The sequence below is a fragment of the Rutilus rutilus genome (genome assembly GCF_951802725.1).
Source record: "Rutilus rutilus genome assembly, chromosome: 3".
NCBI classification, from domain to species: Eukaryota; Metazoa; Chordata; class Actinopteri; order Cypriniformes; family Leuciscidae; genus Rutilus; species Rutilus rutilus.
The window spans coordinates 7,310,072-7,328,694 of record NC_140211.1 but is presented as its reverse complement, the minus strand read 5'-3'; the positions used below and the strand labels follow the sequence as shown (position 1 = coordinate 7,328,694).

General features: G+C 37.5%; 2 protein-coding genes across 2 annotated transcripts in view; one reads left to right on the top strand and one right to left on the bottom strand.

Moving 5' to 3' along the window:
- Positions 1 to 208: 208 nt before the first annotated feature.
- On the top strand, positions 209 to 11,218 carry LOC311288017 (actin-related protein 2-A). The gene is made up of 8 exons (XM_084405224.1): positions 209 to 340; positions 929 to 1,039; positions 2,477 to 2,765; positions 3,957 to 4,093; positions 4,762 to 4,911; positions 5,895 to 6,040; positions 6,783 to 6,915; positions 10,172 to 11,218. The coding sequence occupies exons 1-8, from the start codon at positions 293 to 295 to the stop codon at positions 10,340 to 10,342; spliced, it is 1,185 nt and encodes a 394-aa protein (XP_084261350.1). The 5' UTR covers positions 209 to 292; the 3' UTR covers positions 10,343 to 11,218.
- Positions 11,219 to 16,019: 4,801 nt separating this feature from the next.
- rin1b (Ras and Rab interactor 1b) overlaps positions 16,020 to 18,623 on the bottom strand; it is a 34,248-nt gene continuing 31,644 nt past the window's right edge. Inside the window, exons 10-11 of the mRNA XM_084404805.1 lie at positions 17,914 to 18,080; positions 16,020 to 16,461 (exon numbers count right to left, since the gene is read on the bottom strand). Coding sequence (XP_084260931.1) covers positions 16,144 to 16,461; positions 17,914 to 18,080 — 485 coding nt within the window. The 3' untranslated portion in view covers positions 16,020 to 16,143. The remainder of the gene's footprint in view (positions 16,462 to 17,913; positions 18,081 to 18,623) is intronic.

Here is an 18,623-nt window from a genome sequence, read left to right as displayed (position 1 = left end):
CATGTATTGCCTTTTAAAAAATGTAACTGTATGATATAAGGTGACTTATAATGAACAGTTTTTTTACCGTAAAAATGTTTGCATTATTCCATTAAATGATATATTTTAGTAGTGTAGCTGTTTTTTTGTTTTGGGATTCGTCTCCTCTCAGTGAACGAGGCGGAGTCCCTCTGTTCCTCCTCAGGGAAACCGGCCCCTTTGTTTCTGACCTCACTTCAAGCAGAACAGCCCGAGTGTGTGTGTGTGTGTGTGTGTGCTTGTGTGTGTGCACAGCATCTGAAAACACTGCGGCATGGACAGCGACGGGAGGAAAGTGGTCGTGTGTGACAATGGCACTGGGGTAAGACATTCACAAAGTATTCTGGAAACGTCATTCATTACAGGGCTAAAACTGGATATAAAAGTACTGATTGAACATTTATGGAAGAACACTATTTGTGGTTAAATGAGTGATAAAGGGAAGTTGTTTTGATTCGAAAACTGTTTTAATCGATTTGAACTCCATTTTTTTAAAGTTAAAAGAGATGTAAGAAATCAGTGTTGCGTCTGCAGGCGCTGAATGCCTGACTTGCGCTCGTGCGAAGACCTGTTGCATTGCTTCATTGCTTCAATCTGTCTGAACACGTCTGGCCAGGAACAACACTTACTTCACCTTAAAAGGTGCCAGGGCAAAAGATACACGGTTATTGGTCACAAATGAGGATGTGCTTTAAACTCTGGTGTGCTTTAGTGTGAAGGTTCCTGACCTGAAATGAAATAGGGAAGTTGAGAGGGAGTTGGGGAAGATGCAGTTCTTCAAAACGGACTTATCTCAGATAATTCTGTGCAGTCATCAAATAAATGTCCTTATAAGCCTGAAATGTAAAGCAGAGCTGAGTTTGATCTTTTCTTTCTACTCACTCGTCATCTTCTCACACACTGTCTGCAGTTTGTCAAGTGTGGTTTCGCTGGCTCCAATTTCCCCGACCACATCTTCCCAGCCCTGGTGGGACGTCCCATCATTCGGTCAGATATAAAAGTTGGGAATATAGAGATCAAGGTGAGTTATCCGGTCAAAACAAAAAACAATATAGGTTCTGTATATATGTACACACACACACACACACACACACACACACACACACACACACACACACACACACACACACACACACACACAGTACGTATATGCACACATGAAAAAATATTAAATGAAATGTTGTGTTACTAACTAGCTCTAATAAATTTATGTTAAATAAAAAAGACTAAAACTGAAAAAACACACACACACTCATTCTTACACATACAAACACACACACACACACACACACACACACACACACACACACACACACACACACACACACACACACACACACACACACACACACACACACACACACACACACACACATACAAACACACACACACACACACACACACACACACACACACACACACACACACACACACACACACACACACACACACACACACATATATACAGTATATAAACCTATAAAAGACAAATGAAATAAAAATGTGAAAAGCCCATAAAATAAACTTCAACTAAAAATTTTAATTGAAACATTATTTATAAAATATAGGTCAATTAAAAATATTAAATACAAATATAATAGTATATAAATAATAAGAAAATAACACTGACAAACACTGTTATTTAACAAGAAACCTGTAAAAACATCTAATTTATTTATTAATATTTTCAAATATATATATATATATAAAACAAATATAAAACAGTATAATATAATTAATTAAAATAAATAATATTAAATATAAAAATATAAACACTGCCATTATGAACTACTCTAATATAGATTTAGTTTCCAAATATATAACATAAAACTTTAAATTCTTTAAGATTGTTGATAGCTGTACAATTTGATCTGAGTAAGATTCACTATTTTTGCTGCAGAAACTATATACTCAGTCTCAGAATATACAATTAATGGAATTCACAGATGAATTCTGTTTTTAAAGTAAATGTTTAAAGTCCCCCTGTGGTGAAAATCAAGCTTTTAATGTTGTTTATATGTCTATGTGGTGTTTTTAATACGCTTTAAGACAAACCATGTGTAAATTCATAAGTCGACACCATTGCTGAGTATTTTCTCCTTAAAACTGCAGTGAACCAAAGACAGTCTCAAAAACACGGCTTGAAATCACTGGTGTTTCTGACGTCACAAACTACCTTGTAACCAATCAGATCAACGTGTGATCGTCAACAAGTGGTTCTCTGAGCTGAGTGAGTGGAGGCGGGGCTCATTTGCATATTCATAGAACCGCGTATACTAAATGAGGCAAGGGTGTCGAGTTACATTCAAGATATTTTAAGGCATGAGAAAATTTTTCAGAAGGAAAAAACGCATTTTGGTGATCAAAGATGAGTTTAAGGGATAAACTGATTGACCTCAGGGGGACTTTAATATAAGTTGTTCTTGTTTAACACTAAAGTCGCCCCTTTGCCTCTCAGGACCTGATGGTGGGCGATGAGGCGAGCGAGTGCCGCTCCATGCTGGAGATCTCGTACCCCATGGAGAACGGGATGGTGCGCAGCTGGGAGGACATGCTGCACCTGTGGGACCACACGTTCGGCCCGCAGCGGCTCAACATCAGCCCCCCCGACAGCAAGGTCCTGCTGACGGAGCCGCCCCTGAACCCGGTGAAGAACCGGCAGAAGATCGCAGAGGTCATGTTCGAGACCTACCAGTTCCACGGCATCTACATCGCCATCCAGGCCGTGCTGACGCTCTACGCTCAGGGTAACGCTCAGGGTTACGGGCCCTGTTTAAACCATCTAAGCTCGTGGTCTAAAGCGCAGGGCGCATATCAAAAAAAAAAAAAAAAAAAGTCAAAATGCACTACCAGTTGAGCTACAGCAATGTTTTTGTTAATCAATAATTGAACAGCTATCCACATTCATAATGCCACCTCCACATTTATTCTTAATTTAGAGATTATTATTATATCTCACAGTTATATTGTGTTTATGAAAGGAGCAAATGTCAAACACTGAGTCTGCCTAATAACATGAGAGCAGTTTTTTTTCTGAAACCTCATTTTTGAAACTTTCCCCTCCAAGCGATTGTGTGGAAGGCCATGACACAGGCTGCTCAATTATTATGATGCTCACGCTCTCTTCAATTGCAATAACACTGTTTAGATAGAAGAAATTAATCTGATCGGATTCCAGTCGGATTTGCATAAAAATCGGATTTGGACTGACAGTCTAGGGCGAGTCCGAAACCACTTTTGCTAGTTTAATGACGGGAAAAATGGTCGGCGCTCCCGGCGCATGGTCTAAAAGTGTTGTCCATATTCTCTTAATGAGTAATGAGTGTGTTTTGGGACTCACTTAAAAGCCAGTTCGCTATTTACATGGCGGAATTTGATAGCGGAAAGACAGAACGCGTCTCAGGAGAGGAAACGGATCTGCTCGTGCACGAGGTTAAAGCGAGGTCATCTACGGGACAATCCGGAATCCACTATATCTTTATGTACACAATATCAATATATACTTTTATTTTAAATTGGCTATTTGGCTAGTTTGTGTCCCAGTGTGTGTAATAAGCAGAGTGTAGCGCGTTGTGGACCCGCCTATAGGCACACATTACTAACGCGCTCTTTAAATAACAAAAAAAATACTGTTCCATTGACTTTAGACCAGTTTTCAGTTGGTCAATGGCACAGCCTATTTCTGTTGCCTCAAAATAGCAACGCACCAACAATGCGCCAGAACACACCTTGTTTTTAGACCAGCACCAACAGATGGGCGCAAATGCATTTGCTATTTAAACAACGTGGCGCAGGACGTGAAAATGATAACTGCGTCAGGCTGAAACTAGCGAAAAACACTTGCGTCACCCCTGGCACTGCTTTGCTGGGGGTGTAAGATAGGGCCCTGAGTGTTGAAGATGAACGTGTGGTTGACTTGCGCTGTGTTCCTGCGGCAGGTTTGTTAACCGGTGTGGTGATCGACTCAGGAGACGGTGTGACTCACATCTGTCCCGTGTACGAGGGCTTCTCTCTGCCTCACCTCACGCGCCGGCTCGACATCGCAGGACGGGACATCACGCGCTATCTGATTAAGGTGACATTCTCCTTCTGTCATCACCATGGAAACTGAGGAATGAGCAATGTTACAGATTCAGCACTTAGTTCATTCCAAAAATGACATCATTTTTTCACCCTTATGAAACCTGTTTGATTTTTTATACTTTGAAAAATGGCCATACAATGAAAGTCAATGGGGTCCAATGTTATTTTGGACACCAGTGTTTTTCTAAATATATTTGTAAGTAAAAACAATAATATTGTGAAATATTATTACAGTTCTAAACAGCTGTTTTCAATTTTAATATATTGTAAAATGTAATTTATCCCTGTGATCAAAGCTGAATTTTCCAGTCTTCAGTGTCACGTGATCCATCAGAAATCATTCTAATATGATGATTTGATGCTCAGGACAAATTTCTGATTATTATCAGTGTTGAAAACAGTTCATATTTTTCTGGAAACTGTGATACTGTCATTTTTGGGTGAACTAACCATTTCAACTCCTGTTGAACCTGGAACATTTTTCTGGACTCATTTCTTAAAATGGATCAAAAGCTAGATATAGAATTGTTGTATTATTTAAAAATAAATAAAAAGATCAGTCAAAAGCAAGTTTTAGCAATTATCAGTTGTGGTCTGGTTAAAAAAAGACCAAAAAGAGTCATCTAGAATTGTTGAAATGCTGATATTCCGTTTATTCAGCTTTTGCTTATGCGAGGCTACGTCTTCAACCACACGGCAGACTTCGAGACGGTGCGGATGATGAAGGAGAAACTGTGTTTTGTCGGCTACAACATCGAGCAGGAACAGAAACTGGCCAACGAGACAACCGTCCTGGTCGAGTCCTACACGGTAATACACTTACAGCTCATGAAAATGAAGCCAGAAATAAGTCACACTAAGTACACCTATGGACAGGTTGCATGAACAAAACTATGCAGAGTTTGGTATTCTGTGTTCCCATTTAAAAGTCTTGAGGCAAAACAAGCTGGCAACCGTTTTCTATTGCATGTGCATTACATTTTTTGCATTACATAATCCCGTGTGATGGGAGAAACGAAGCTTTTCGAAACACTGAATCAATTGAACCGATTGCTTTGCAAAATGATTCACTGATTCGAAGCACTCGAAACGCCACACGCCGGCGACACCTGCTGGTCAAAACTGTGTAAATGCAGGGAAAACAGCCTCATTAAAACACCTTTTACAAACCAATTGCAAATGTTTTCTTGAAAGATGAATCTATCAAATGGAATATACAAATCATCAAATACCATTAAATATGAAGTGTCTGTATTATATGTGTTTTTGGTGTGTTTTGTAGAGGGTGTGGTTAGTCAGGCCAATAAAAGACAATCAACTCTACTCTTCTTTTTTTATCACAATGTGTCATTCCTCATTACAAATGTCTACAACTTTATATAAAACTGATCAGAGATCAGATAAAAACCTTATAGTCGACCCATTAAAATGTAGGAACTTTCGAAGCAGTTATGAATTAACGAAGCCTCGTTTACTACCTTGTAACCAATCAGATCAACGTGTGATCGTCAAGGAGTGGATCTCTGAGCTGAGTGAGTGAGTGAGTGGAGGCGGGGCTCATTTGCATATTCATAGAACCGCGTATACTAAATGTAGAGTTACATTCAAGCTATTTTAACTTTTCAAGCGAAAAAACTTTTAAATGTCATTGTGGTGATCAAAGATGAGTTTTAAGAGATAAAATGATTGACTTCAGGAGGACTTTAACAGATTATAGAGAAAATGTGGACTTAAAAACTTGACTGCCTTCCTCACAGCATATAAAAGATTGTACTGACCTTTCCCGCACACAGTTACCAGATGGACGGATGATAATGGTGGGAGGCGAGAGGTTTGGAGCAGCGGAGGCTCTTTTCCAGCCTCATCTCATTAATGTGGAGGGAGTCGGTGTGGCCGAGCTGCTCTTCAACACCATCCAGGCTGCGGACATCGACCTCAGGTCAGAACAACTCAACACCGTCACTAGTGTCAATTAGGAGATGTTTAATGCCTGAGCTCTGAGCAAACCTTATAGCCAGTAATTGGCCAGATTTTTTCTGCAAATGGTTTTCAACTAACAAGTTAGGAGACATTTTTATGGAAGCTTGTTTCTGCTACATTCGGACTCTTTTTTTTCTCACAATTGAGAGTTTACATCAGAATTGTGCGCTATAAACTCGTAGCTGCTAATTATGAAGTCAGAATTGCGAGATATGAACTCAAGATTGCAGTCTTTTTTCCTCTCAGAATTGGACTTTAAATCTCACTACTGTGAATTAATAGCCTATCTCACAATTCTGAGAAAAGAATTGGGAGTTAGTCTGAAGTCAGAATTGTGAGCAAAAAAGTCTGAATTGCGACATAAAATATGCAATTATCTTTTCAACTGTTATATACAAAATATTGAATAAAACATCATCAGACTAAAATAAAGTACAATCATTTCGTAAAAAAATAAATAAAAATTATTAATGTTTCGATACTTGTTCTGGACGGATTTTTTTTGCTGTGCAAGACCTTTTGAAGAGACTTTACTCAGCACAGCTATATTTTTATTACAGGAATATTCCAGGTTAAAGTCATTTCTTCTGAGGTCACCTACGGCATGCCACAGTTGTTTCTGATAGAAATGAAATTGGTTTCCACCTGAAATGTTCCTTCAAGGGTGTCTGTGAGCTTCATGTCTTACTGTCCGTCTGCAGGTCGGACTTCTACAAGCACATCGTCCTGTCCGGAGGAACCACCATGTACCCGGGGCTCCCGTCCCGTCTGGAGCGAGAGATCAAGCAGCTGTATCTGGAGAGAGTGCTGAAGGGAGACACCGACAAACTCTCCGTAAGCCCTTACGCTAATGCTGACTCCTGTGCTGGGATTTCTGTCTTGTTCCACCCTGTAAAAACATCTAGACACCCTTAAAACAAGATTAATTTACTCGAGAATCAAAACATGTGAAATATGAAGACTCAGTTAAAGCTTGTTTTTATTCTTTGTTCTTGTTTTAAGCATAAAACTCAAATTTGCTTGATTTGCGCTTAAAACAAGAAAAAACGAATGGCTAAAAACTCATTTGTTAGCTAAAATTATTACAATTAATTCATTTTAAGTCATTGAAATAAAGCTGAAATAAAATATAAATATTAGATGAAAAACTTAAGCTTAAAAAACTTAGAAAATTAGAAATGTTGCTTTGGAAATTTTCATAAAGCTGTGTAGGAATATAATAAAACTTAAATAAACATTAAATAACACTAGAGACATTTAAAAGAAAACAAATACTAATAAAATTATCCTAAAAAGCATAAAAGCTTCAATACATAATAAAAGCACATAACAAAATTACAAAAAAAACATTTTTTTTAAATGAAAAATGAAAATAATATAAAAAATATAGCTGCAAGCAGCAATTATCGGGGCCAAGCGCAAGCAGATGACAGGATATGCCAACATGGCTGAAGGTGTCAGACCAACTGCAACAATGAGCAATTAAAGACATTTAGAGAGGATTTTTGGCGAAATGGCTGAAAAATCATATAAAAAGTAATTCAGAATATGATTTAATGGATTATCACTTTCGACCAATAGGTGGAGCAATTACAAAACTGATGTGATGTGGTCAGAGTGAAGTGACAATGACACATACAAAGTTTGGTGTCAATATTTCAAGGGATTGCAGAGATAAAGCCTGAATAGTGCTTTTGGCATCATGCCTCAACTTTGCTGCTGCGCTATACGAAAACGGTTTCGTCTATCGACACGAAATCCATAACTTTTAGTCGGCACAGTCTGGAGATGATACGATTCGATTTTGGTGAAAATCGGACAAACAGTCTAGGAGGAGTTCGAAAAAGTAGGTTTTGAATGAAAATCAAGATGGCGGACAGGAAGTTTGGCCAAATAAGGAAAACTTGGTATCTATGTTCTCGGCTTGACCCAGGGAATCTATTAAGACCAGTGGCATTTCAATAGCCAGATTTATTCAAAAGTTATTAGCCTTTTTGGAAATTTTGTTATAACTTTTGACCACTAGGTGGCGCTGTCTCGAAATATTTTGGGTACCTTTAGGGGATGGAGCTGATTGCACATTCTGAGTTTCGTAATATTACACCAATGCATTTGTTTAGTATAGCATTTTATTTCACAAAACTGTATTGAAGTCAATGGGAATTTCATGTTTTGTTCTGTTATAGCGCCACCAAGAGGCTCAGTCACACCATTTTTTGTATGTGTCCTCAGAGTGAGCCCATACATATGTGTGTCAATTTTGGTGAAGATATCTCAATTCACTTCGGAGTTATAGACATTTATATGAAAAAACACGTAAAAAATGACTGACACATGACTTTGATTGGAATTTACTACCCCTAAACATCAATATTTTTGCATTTGGGCATTGGTGTTTAGCTATCGACCTATGTTTCCAAACTTCTGACGGTGGTTTCGTCTCGATCGGACTAGCGGTTTCGAAGATATAGCCAAATGTTTTTTAAGCGCTAAATCACAACGCTACACAAACCGTAAGGCGAAACCTTGCATGTTTGGTATTGTGGGACTCGGCAACGATTCAGGACTCTAATGAGATGAGTCTCGTGAAAATAAGTCGACCACACACAAAGTTATAAGCATTTGGGAAAAAAAATTCACCACTAGGTGGCGCTGTTTCGAAACTTCTCAGGTTCCTTCAGGACATCGTGATGATGACCAATACCAAGTTTCGTAACAATTCGTTCATGCGTTCATAAAATACAGCATTTTAGAACAAAATTCAAAATGGCTGACAGTCAAAATGGCCGATATCGTCAAATTGGATATCAGTCGAATCGGCATGTTTCCCTGAATGTAACGAGACCAATTTTATGATTTTTGGACAAACTGTTCAAAAGCTATAAGCAAAAATAGCCATTTTCCATATCTCCGGACCAGTAGGTGGCACTGCGCCGAAACACAGCATGTAGCCTCAGATCATGCCTGTGATGACATGTACCAAGTTTGGTCTGAATACGATAAACCGTTGCGGAGATAGAGCCCTACGACTGTTTTTGCAGGCGCTACGTAAAATTAGTTCGAGCGTTTTTCGAAAACGGTTTAACGAATCAATTTGAATTCCATAACTTTTTGTCAGCACTACCTGAAGATGATCTGGTTCAATTTTCGTGCAAATCGGACAAACCGTCTAGGACGAGTTCGAAAAAGTAGCTTTTTCGAATGATTCAAAATGGCGGCCATATTGTTATGACGGAAATGACGTCATAGGGTGCAATCGAATTGGCATGAGCTCAGAAATCAGAGGAAAAAAGAATTTTGTTGATTGGCCTTACGGTTCAAAAGTTATTAGCAAAATAAAAGTGAAACTTTGGACAGGTGGTGGCGCTAGAGGGAATGACTTAGAAACACCAAAATTGGTGTATTTAATGTTGGGACTGTCCTCTATCAGAATGTCAAACCAAAACAACTTTCCCGCAATCGGTTCTATGGGCTGCCATAGACTCCCAGTCGGAAAAATGAAGAATAATAATAAGAACGGGAACAGATACAATAGGTGCCTCCGCACCTTCGGTGCTTGGCCCCTAATAAAAGCTTATTCCAAATATGAATAAATAATATAATAGTAAAATACCTACATAACACATGGGGAAATAATACTTAATTCAAGATTTCTCTGAAGTCTTAATATTTCACTCAAGTAAATTTATCTCGTAAAATAGGATTCACCTAATTCAATATACAGAATTTAAAAAGTATTGACTGATAAAATGGAAATCAACTTTTTTTCTTTTACTTTTTTTTTTTTTTTTTACTACATCCTAATATTAGAAAATGCTAAATCCATAATTGGTTGACATGAAGTGAAGGCACTTTTCCAAAACTCATTTTTTGTGAGCGAAACATTCACACATGATGCCCTAGATGACCAGTTTTACATCACAAAGGCCTTTGAACAGCATGTAAATGAAGATACTGGCTCACATTAAAGGAACCTTTAAATATTGCGTACTTTAATAGATCTGTCAGAAATGCAACTCTTGAATTAGTTTTAAATGATTTCTTCTTCAAGCAAGCTGCTTCTTCACTGCTGTTTTCTCTCCCTCCACAGAAATTTAAAATCCGCATCGAAGACCCTCCGCGCCGCAAACACATGGTGTTCATGGGTGGTGCAGTGCTGGCCAACATCATGAAAGATAAAGAGTCTTTCTGGCTGTCGCGAGCCGAGTACGAGGAGAAAGGCCTGAAGGCGCTGGACAAACTGGGAGCAGTTCTGCGATGAGCGTCGGCACCACAACCAGTCACACTAACCTCTTCATGCATGTTCCCTTTCATATATATATTGCTATTAATAAAAAAAACACATTTTAATTACTACATCTAATCCTAAAAATGACTCGCTGCATCTAAATAAGGACATATCATAGACGTCTGATGCGTTTATTATAGGTTTGGAGACCTTTAGTGACGTTTATTCCAGCAATTTAGCCCCCAAAGTACAGATAAGTAACTAAAGTCGACATGAAGCGCAAGTTGCGATAGTCTTTTCTTCCCTATTGTGACGTATATCCGAGTGAAAACGCTTAACAAACAAGAACAAATGTGGGCGGGGCTTGATTTTGTCTGTGGGGAATTGATTGGATGGGTGTGGTTTGCTATTGGTGGATCTCATGTGATTGACAGGTTGCCCCGCCCTCGTCATCAGAGAAGAGATTAAATCATATTATATCATAATATACTGCAATAAAAAAATTAAGTATTGTCATTTTTGATTTCATGGTGACTTTAACTAGCTATCTAAATGGAAATAGATACTAAGATGAGATACTATAGACTTGATATCAAATCTATTTTAAATATGTTTGAATATATTACTAGTCTCGCCTTCGCTATTTATGAACTATTAATCCCTCTGAACAAGTTTCCCAGGAAGTTTTGTAAAAAATATAACTAAATTCTGGGGACTTTTATACAAAGCAAATTTGTCCTCCATGTATAAACTTTGAAACGCATCCTCTGCACACACAAATACAAATACATATGAAATAAATTGCAAATTTAAACTATAGAAATTAATATATTTGACATGGCTTATTTTACAGATCTTTTTTTTACCTGTTAACAGACTAAACTGAATAAAAATCATGTGTTGATAATGAATATTTCTACTATTTATTAATTTAACTGTTGATCCAAAGCAAGAAAAGAGCCTCAAATCAACATTACATTTTATTACTAAGTTGCTGCTGCCATCAAGGACTACAAACTTACTAATGTTCAGGTCAACGTACGTTGTGTTGAACCGCCAAAAAAAAAAAAACAATAATCCATAATCGCCAGATAGCATAGCATTCATATAGGAGTTTAATTGTGCATGTCAGTGAACAAGCGTACAGCACCGTTCTGTAGGCAGTAAACATTCAGAGAAATTAATCTGAGCGTGATGTCATATGAAGCATATTGTTCATTCATGCATCACAATGAAGCGCATCACAAACGAAGGCATGCATCGGTCAAGAGTTCAACTGATCCAGCAATAAAAAGCATCAAAACTCAACTGAAGACATAATCAGAGCCCCATGTAGAACAAGCATTACATTTATAGTTATACGATTCACTGTAGAAAGAAAATAGTTCAAATGTCACATTCAGAGTCAAAGTGAAACCGGTGAAATAGCATTTGATGGAACAGTCGTTTGGCGGGACATTCGCAGGAAACGCTGCCATGTGAGTTTTTTACCACAGGAACCTGTTATATGGGTTATAATTACTTTTATTTAAAGGATTAGTTCATCCCAAAATGAACATTTCCTAAAAACTGACTCACCCCAATGCCATCCAAGATATCCATGATATCCATGAAATTATGTTTTTTTGAGGAAAACATTTCAGGATTTTTCTTCTAACAATGGACTTCATTGGTTACCATCGTTTTTAAGTCCAAATCAATGCAGTTTCAAACGTCTTTGAAGTGTTTAAACGGGCTGTATGCGATCACAGCTGAAGAAGAGGTTGTTATCTAGCGAAACGATAGGTCATTTTCAATTTTAAAAAGATAATTTATAGACTTTTTACCTTCAACAGTTTGGATTGAGCTGATCAACAAACGGACAGGGAACTACGTCATCACGTTGAAAGGTCACGCCGGCGCCGGCGGAAGTACCGCCCCACTGTTTACAATGCGACCGTACGTAGGAGGATAGTTCAAATAGTATTGTTTGCTATTATATATATAGTAATAGTATTCAGTGAATATGAATATGAATAGTATATGACTAACATTCTGATGAATAGTAGTTCAAATAGTATTGCCGGCGCCGGCGTGACATTCAACGTGATGACGTAGTTCCCTGTCCGTTTGTTGATCAGCTCAATCCGAACTACTCAAGGTAAAAAAAAATCAATTTTCATTTTGGGGTGAACTAATCCTTTAATTATTCATTAGTATTAATTAAACATCAGCCACTTGTGCACTCATGTTTAAACCCAAATAAACCTTTGACATATATAATTATATATAATAATAATATATAATTTCTATGTTGTAAGGCACACAAAACTAGTGATACTACCAAAATGTACCAGAATTATCTATATTATCTATTAATTTTAAAAGTACAGATACTCCGTGTAACACGGCCCAATTAATTAGCCTTTTACGCTTACAGTTGGTAATAATAAATAACATTTGTTCTTTGGAAAGCACATATTTTACATTGTGTAATAGTTTAAAGTGCCCCTATTATGCTATTCTAAAGACTTTGTTCCCGAGGTCTCCTACAATAATTTTCTCATAATATACAGAGTAGCATCAGTTCTTTCCTCACAGTGTCTGAAACGCTTCGATCGAAGATTCGGTCTCTCTAAACCCCGCCTTCCCGAGAGCTTCCTCTGCTCTGATTGGTCAGATCTGTTGTGATTGATTGACTGCTCACGGCGTGTGTCGGACACCATTAACAGTGCAACAGTCGGGTTCTGGAAGTAAAAACGGCATTCGTTTTCTCCAAAAGGACACAGATTTTTAACTTCTAAACCTTAAAACCCCTACTGTGAGCTACGAGGCTGTTAACACATCGCATTTGCTTCTGCCGTATTATTTCAACTTAGTTTTAAAATAATCGTGTTTAACAGCACAATTTGTGGTGAAAAACTACATGGGATACACTTCTGATACGAAGAATAATATGGCAGTGCTTTTACCGCAAGCCTTAAAGTGCCCCTGTTTATGGTCAATATATTATGCTATTTTGTTTTGGAGACTCCTACAATAGATCCTACATCCAAGGTCAACAAACACACATTTTTTCATAATATATATTGCATTATCACCAATTTCTCACAGTGTCTGAAACGGTTCGGTCAAAGATTCGGTCTCTCTAAACCCCGCCTTTCGAGAGCTTCCTCTGCTCTGATTGGTCAGACGGCTCAGTACGTTGTGATTGGTCGACCTCTTACAGCAGATCTTCCTCAGCACTTGATACACAGTGAAATGAACAGTAAACTACGGCGTCGTTTATCAATCTCATCTTTTGGAATCGCGTCATCTCGACATGAACAACACGAATCAAACTCTTCCATTCTCCGCTGCAACTACAGTGTTTGAGGGCGGGGCAAACGAGACGTTGTTCGCCGGCAGCCAATGAAAACCATCCCATCATACTATTGCATAATATTATGCAATTTTTATTACAAACCTCTGTAGGTTCAAACAGGAAGTAAGAAATTACGGTTAGTTTCAGACACTTCAGAATCAGTTTTTTCTTTTAGAGAAAATAAACTTTGCAGAACTTTTACATTCACAAACAGCTCTATCCGGAAAAGCATAATACGGGCACTTTTTATTTAATTTATCGGCCACAAATGGCAGCGTTTCCTGCAGATGACTCTGGCTTGAAACTAAAACCTGTCAATGAAATACTCAAGTTTGACACTTGATGGCCATTTTGAGAATCACTCTCTCTCTCTTCAATCCAAGAGGGAAATTCTTTCCGACTTAACAAAATTTGCTTTCCAGTATGAGTTGAATTGTGGGCAGCCATAACTCAAGCTCCTGACAGTGTTTATGTGCTTATCTGCCCACCGCGAGGAGAAAGCAGAGCTGTACATCCAGCGAGCGTGACGTGATACACTTCTGCAAAACACAACCAGCTTTGTTTCTTTGGAGTCTATTTACATGAAGTATTCACAAATGATTATGATGGCACATGTTCACTACATTCTTCAAACACTGAAATAGTCTGCTTTCTGAAGGATATTAAGGAGTAAATCAAATAAACACAAATATCAGGCCAGTGGTGATTCAATGATGAAGTCCACGATGTTCATTCAGAAATAGCCAGTGCAGTTCAAGTAAAACTCATAAGAGTACCACAAGCAGACTGTAGTACAGCAGTGTTACCGCAAAACTCACAATATACTCAAACCTTCACACTCCATACTTACACTGTGTTTACACCGGAAGCGCGTCTGTTGTCTACACTGGAAATGTCAAAGCTGCACATCGGCTCATAACGAAATAAGCTACAGTATATTTGCATTTTGTTACATTTTTTTGTTTATTAAATATACACTAGCGTTCAAAAGTTCGGGGGTCAGGAAGATTTTTTGAAAAAGAAATGAATACTTTTATTCAGCAAGGACGCATTCAATTGATCAGAAGTGGCAGTAAAGACATTTATAATGTTAAAAAATATTTCTATTATAAATAAATGCTTTTTTGAACTTTCTATTCATCAAAGAATCCTGAAAAAAATGTATTTTTAGCTGTTAACTCAATTTTTTTTAAGGTTTTCTGTTTTTAAAATTAATAAAAATAAGAAATTATTATTTATGTTTTTACTGTGTTTTTGGTCAAATAAACACCGCCTCTGTGAGCTTCAGAGACTTCTTTCAAAAACATTAAAATACCTTAAGAAAACATTGAAAACCCTAATCCGACCCTTAACTTTTGAACAGTAGTGTATACAACAAAAATTCACTGCTGTAAAATGTACTAATATATATTTACATAGATGATATGTGCCTATTTTTCTTTATTAAAAATATATTAATCAGCATTACAATGAAGTTTTGCATGTTATCAAGCACAATTCTAGTTGTAATAGAGCTTTATGGCGCTTCACATGCACTAATGTGCTCATTTTGCTGATTAGTGGCTTAGAAAATGGATAAAATCTTTTATTTTTTTATTTTACATCATAACCTTATATATATGTATGTATATGTGATGTTTTTTACATTTATATTTATTTAAATATATTTTTAATTGTCGGCATCGGCCAACACGATTCTCTGTTTGGCCGATGTGTCGGAAGCGGGACTTTTATTTTGACAGCGCTACAAACGCCAGTGCCACAGAACTCCCATCTCCTTCTTCATTAGTTTACGGTCTCGGTTTAACAGTTCTGTCTAATACTTTATTATTATTATCGGCTTCGGCTTCGGCCATCAAAAATATCAATATCAGTCGAGCACTACTTTTAGATCCTACTGTAAAATTAAATAAAATGAACAGCAACCAATTCAAATACGACATTTATATATATATCTAAAAAAATAAATAAAATTCAGATGAACAAAAGAAATAAAGTGGCTGCAGTAACGTGTCAGAAACAGAAGGTGCATCGCGACACACTTCCAGTGCAAACGGCTCCAGCGATTATAATAGGAGCGATTTAATGCAACACATCCAGTGTAGATACAGTGTCAATACTCAGAGCATGTGTACATATATGATCGTTTAAACATATATATTTTTATTAGTTTTTTTGTATTATGTTAAACACTTTGGTATTACTCTGCAACACACACCCTCTGCAAGCCAATCAATAAGTGACAGCTGAATCCCAGCGTTTCCAGATCTCCTGTTTGGCAGATATTGCTTTTTGCATTATTACCAAGTATCTCCCTTCTCGCTTCGATTAATTGGAAATACTATTGTGCTTTCTGTTTACACCCAACACAAACGAAAATAATCACCATCATCCATAGAACTGAACACATATACAGCATTCAAATACTGTGTGACATCGAGCCACGATTGTGACAAAAAAATCTAAAGTCATATTGTGCACCTGCTTCTCCTCACTCCTCACACACGGACTCTCCCAGATCCACAGCGCCTCCTCTGGTGAGTCTGCGCATCTTGCTGAAGTCGTGATCGCAGCGCAGGAAGGACAGGGACGCTCCCTCGTGCGAGCCCAGCTGATGGGGCTGAGCGTGGGCCGGCAGAGGACACATCTCCCCTTCGCTCCTCCAGAACAGACAGTAGTGCTGCGGCTCGCTCACGCCGAACACACCGGCGCAGGACTGGGTCAAAGCCTCGACGCTTTCCCCCGCTTTCCAGAGGAGAGTCCGCACTGCACTGCGACTCTCACCCTGGAACAACACACGGATGAACCTCTGCACACACACACAGGGAACAAGAAGACACACGAACGTAGTTAGGGCTGGATTTGATTTCATTAAATAAACAATAATTTGATTTAAATAGATGATCGATAGATAGACAAGTGGATGGATGGATATACAAGCAGACAGATAGATAGATAGATAGATAGATAGATAGATAGATAGATAGATAGATAGATAGATAGATAGATAGATAGATAGATAGATAGATAGATAGATAGATAGATAGACAAACCAGTGGATAGATACAGTGCTATGCATAAGTTTAGACACCCATACTAAAGTTGACTAAAAAGAGGAATAAAAAATCATCTTTTGGAAATTGAACTTAATGCCTTAATTTAAAAAATTAGGAAAAATCCAACCTTTAAGGACACCAATTTTCTTTGTGAATGAATAATGTATCGTAAATAAATCAATGTTCTTCCTTAAAATACATGGTGCATAAGTTTGGACACCCCTATGTTAAATTCCCATAGAGGCAGGCAGATTTTTATTTTTAAGTATTTAAAAAAAATAATAATTTAGGATACTATGCATCCTGATAAAGTTCCCTTGGCCTTTGGAATTAAAATAGCCCCACATCATCACATAGCCTTCACCATACCTAGAGATTGGCATGGTTTTATTTCAGTTAGCCTAAAAGCTAGTTTGATTTGCATTGAGAGATGATCTTATGGAAAGTACCCCATGCCAATCTCTAGGTATGGTGAAGGCTATGTGATGATGTGGGGCTATTTTAATTCCAAAGGCCAAGGGAACTTTATCAGGATGCATAGTATCCTAAAAAAATAAAAAATAAAAATACTTAAAAATAAAAATCTGCCTGCCTCTATGGGAATTTAACATAGGGGTGTCCAAACTTATGCACCCTGTATTTTAAGGAAGAACATTTATTTATTTACGATACATTATTCATTCACAAAGAAAATTGGTGTCCTTAAAGGTTGGATTTTTCCTAATTTTTTAAATTAAGGCATTAAGTTCAATTTCCAAAAGATGATTTTTTATTCCTCTTTTTAGTCAACTTTAGTATGGGTGTCTAAACTTATGCATAGCACTGTAGATAGATAGATAGATAGATAGATAGATAGATAGATAGATAGATAGATAGATAGATAGATAGATAGATAGATAGATAGATAGATAGATAGATAGATAGATAGATAAACCAGTGGATGGATAATGGATGGATGGATGGATGGATGGATGGATGGATGGATGGATGGATGGATGGATGGATGGATGGATGGATGGATGGATAAACCAGTGGATGGATAATAGATAGATAGATAGATAGATAGATAGATAGATAGATAGATAGATAGATAGATAGATAGATAGATAGATAGATAGATAGATAGATAGATAGATAGGAAAATCAGTGGATGGATAATAGATCACAGTAAAACAATATGTGTGTGTTTGCATGTTGTCTTTAACCTGTTTCTGCTGACTGTCCTTCTGGGTCTGGGCTTCTTGGCCCCGCCTCCTGCTCCACTCCCGCAAGTACTCTTGAGCCTCATTGGTCAGAGTGCAGGTGGGCGTGGTCCCAGGCTTGTTCTGGATCAGGCATAGGCTGGCATACACGCTCGTCAAATAGTATCCACCTACACACAAACAACCATGAAAACTCCTCAGTTTGGGGACGTATAAACAGCCTGTACATCCCGTCTCTCTTACACTTATAAACTCAATTTTACAAAATCTGCAAAAAGACAATGTACTTAAATTACTCATCCCATAAACCATTAAGAATGATGCTATACATGATATATATATTATACATATATATAAAACATCCAAAACAATTGACCTTTTTATTATAATATGACATTATATGTATAAATCTGTATATAAATAGTTTTAGAGTGTAGGTAGATCAACTCGATTACATAATTCATAAAACTTCATGCGAATGTGTGGGTTTCCATGGTAACAGCAACTTCTGATTGCTGTTGCTCTGTTCAGGTAGTGTAGTTCTTCACTGGGAATTTGCTGTTGAAGTTAATGAAGATAAATGATAAATGAAGTGGAAATCACACTCACTTGTGGTTCAGAGCTCATGGTAGACTGTCTCGCAAGATTTGTATATTATTGCTAATTAGCAAGATTTAAATTTTTGGGCTAAAAGGTTTAGTTTTTAGTTTTTT

Excerpts from the sequence above, each read along its gene's own strand:
- LOC311288017 (XM_084405224.1), top strand. The coding sequence starts at position 293 with ATGGACAGCGACGGGAGGAAAGTGGTCGTGTGTGACAATGGCACTGGG. Across the intron at positions 2,766-3,956 it reads GCTGACGCTCTACGCTCAGG|GTTTGTTAACCGGTGTGGTG; the intron begins GTAACGCTCAGG and ends TTCCTGCGGCAG. Across the intron at positions 6,916-10,171 it reads GAGACACCGACAAACTCTCC|AAATTTAAAATCCGCATCGA; the intron begins GTAAGCCCTTAC and ends CTCCCTCCACAG.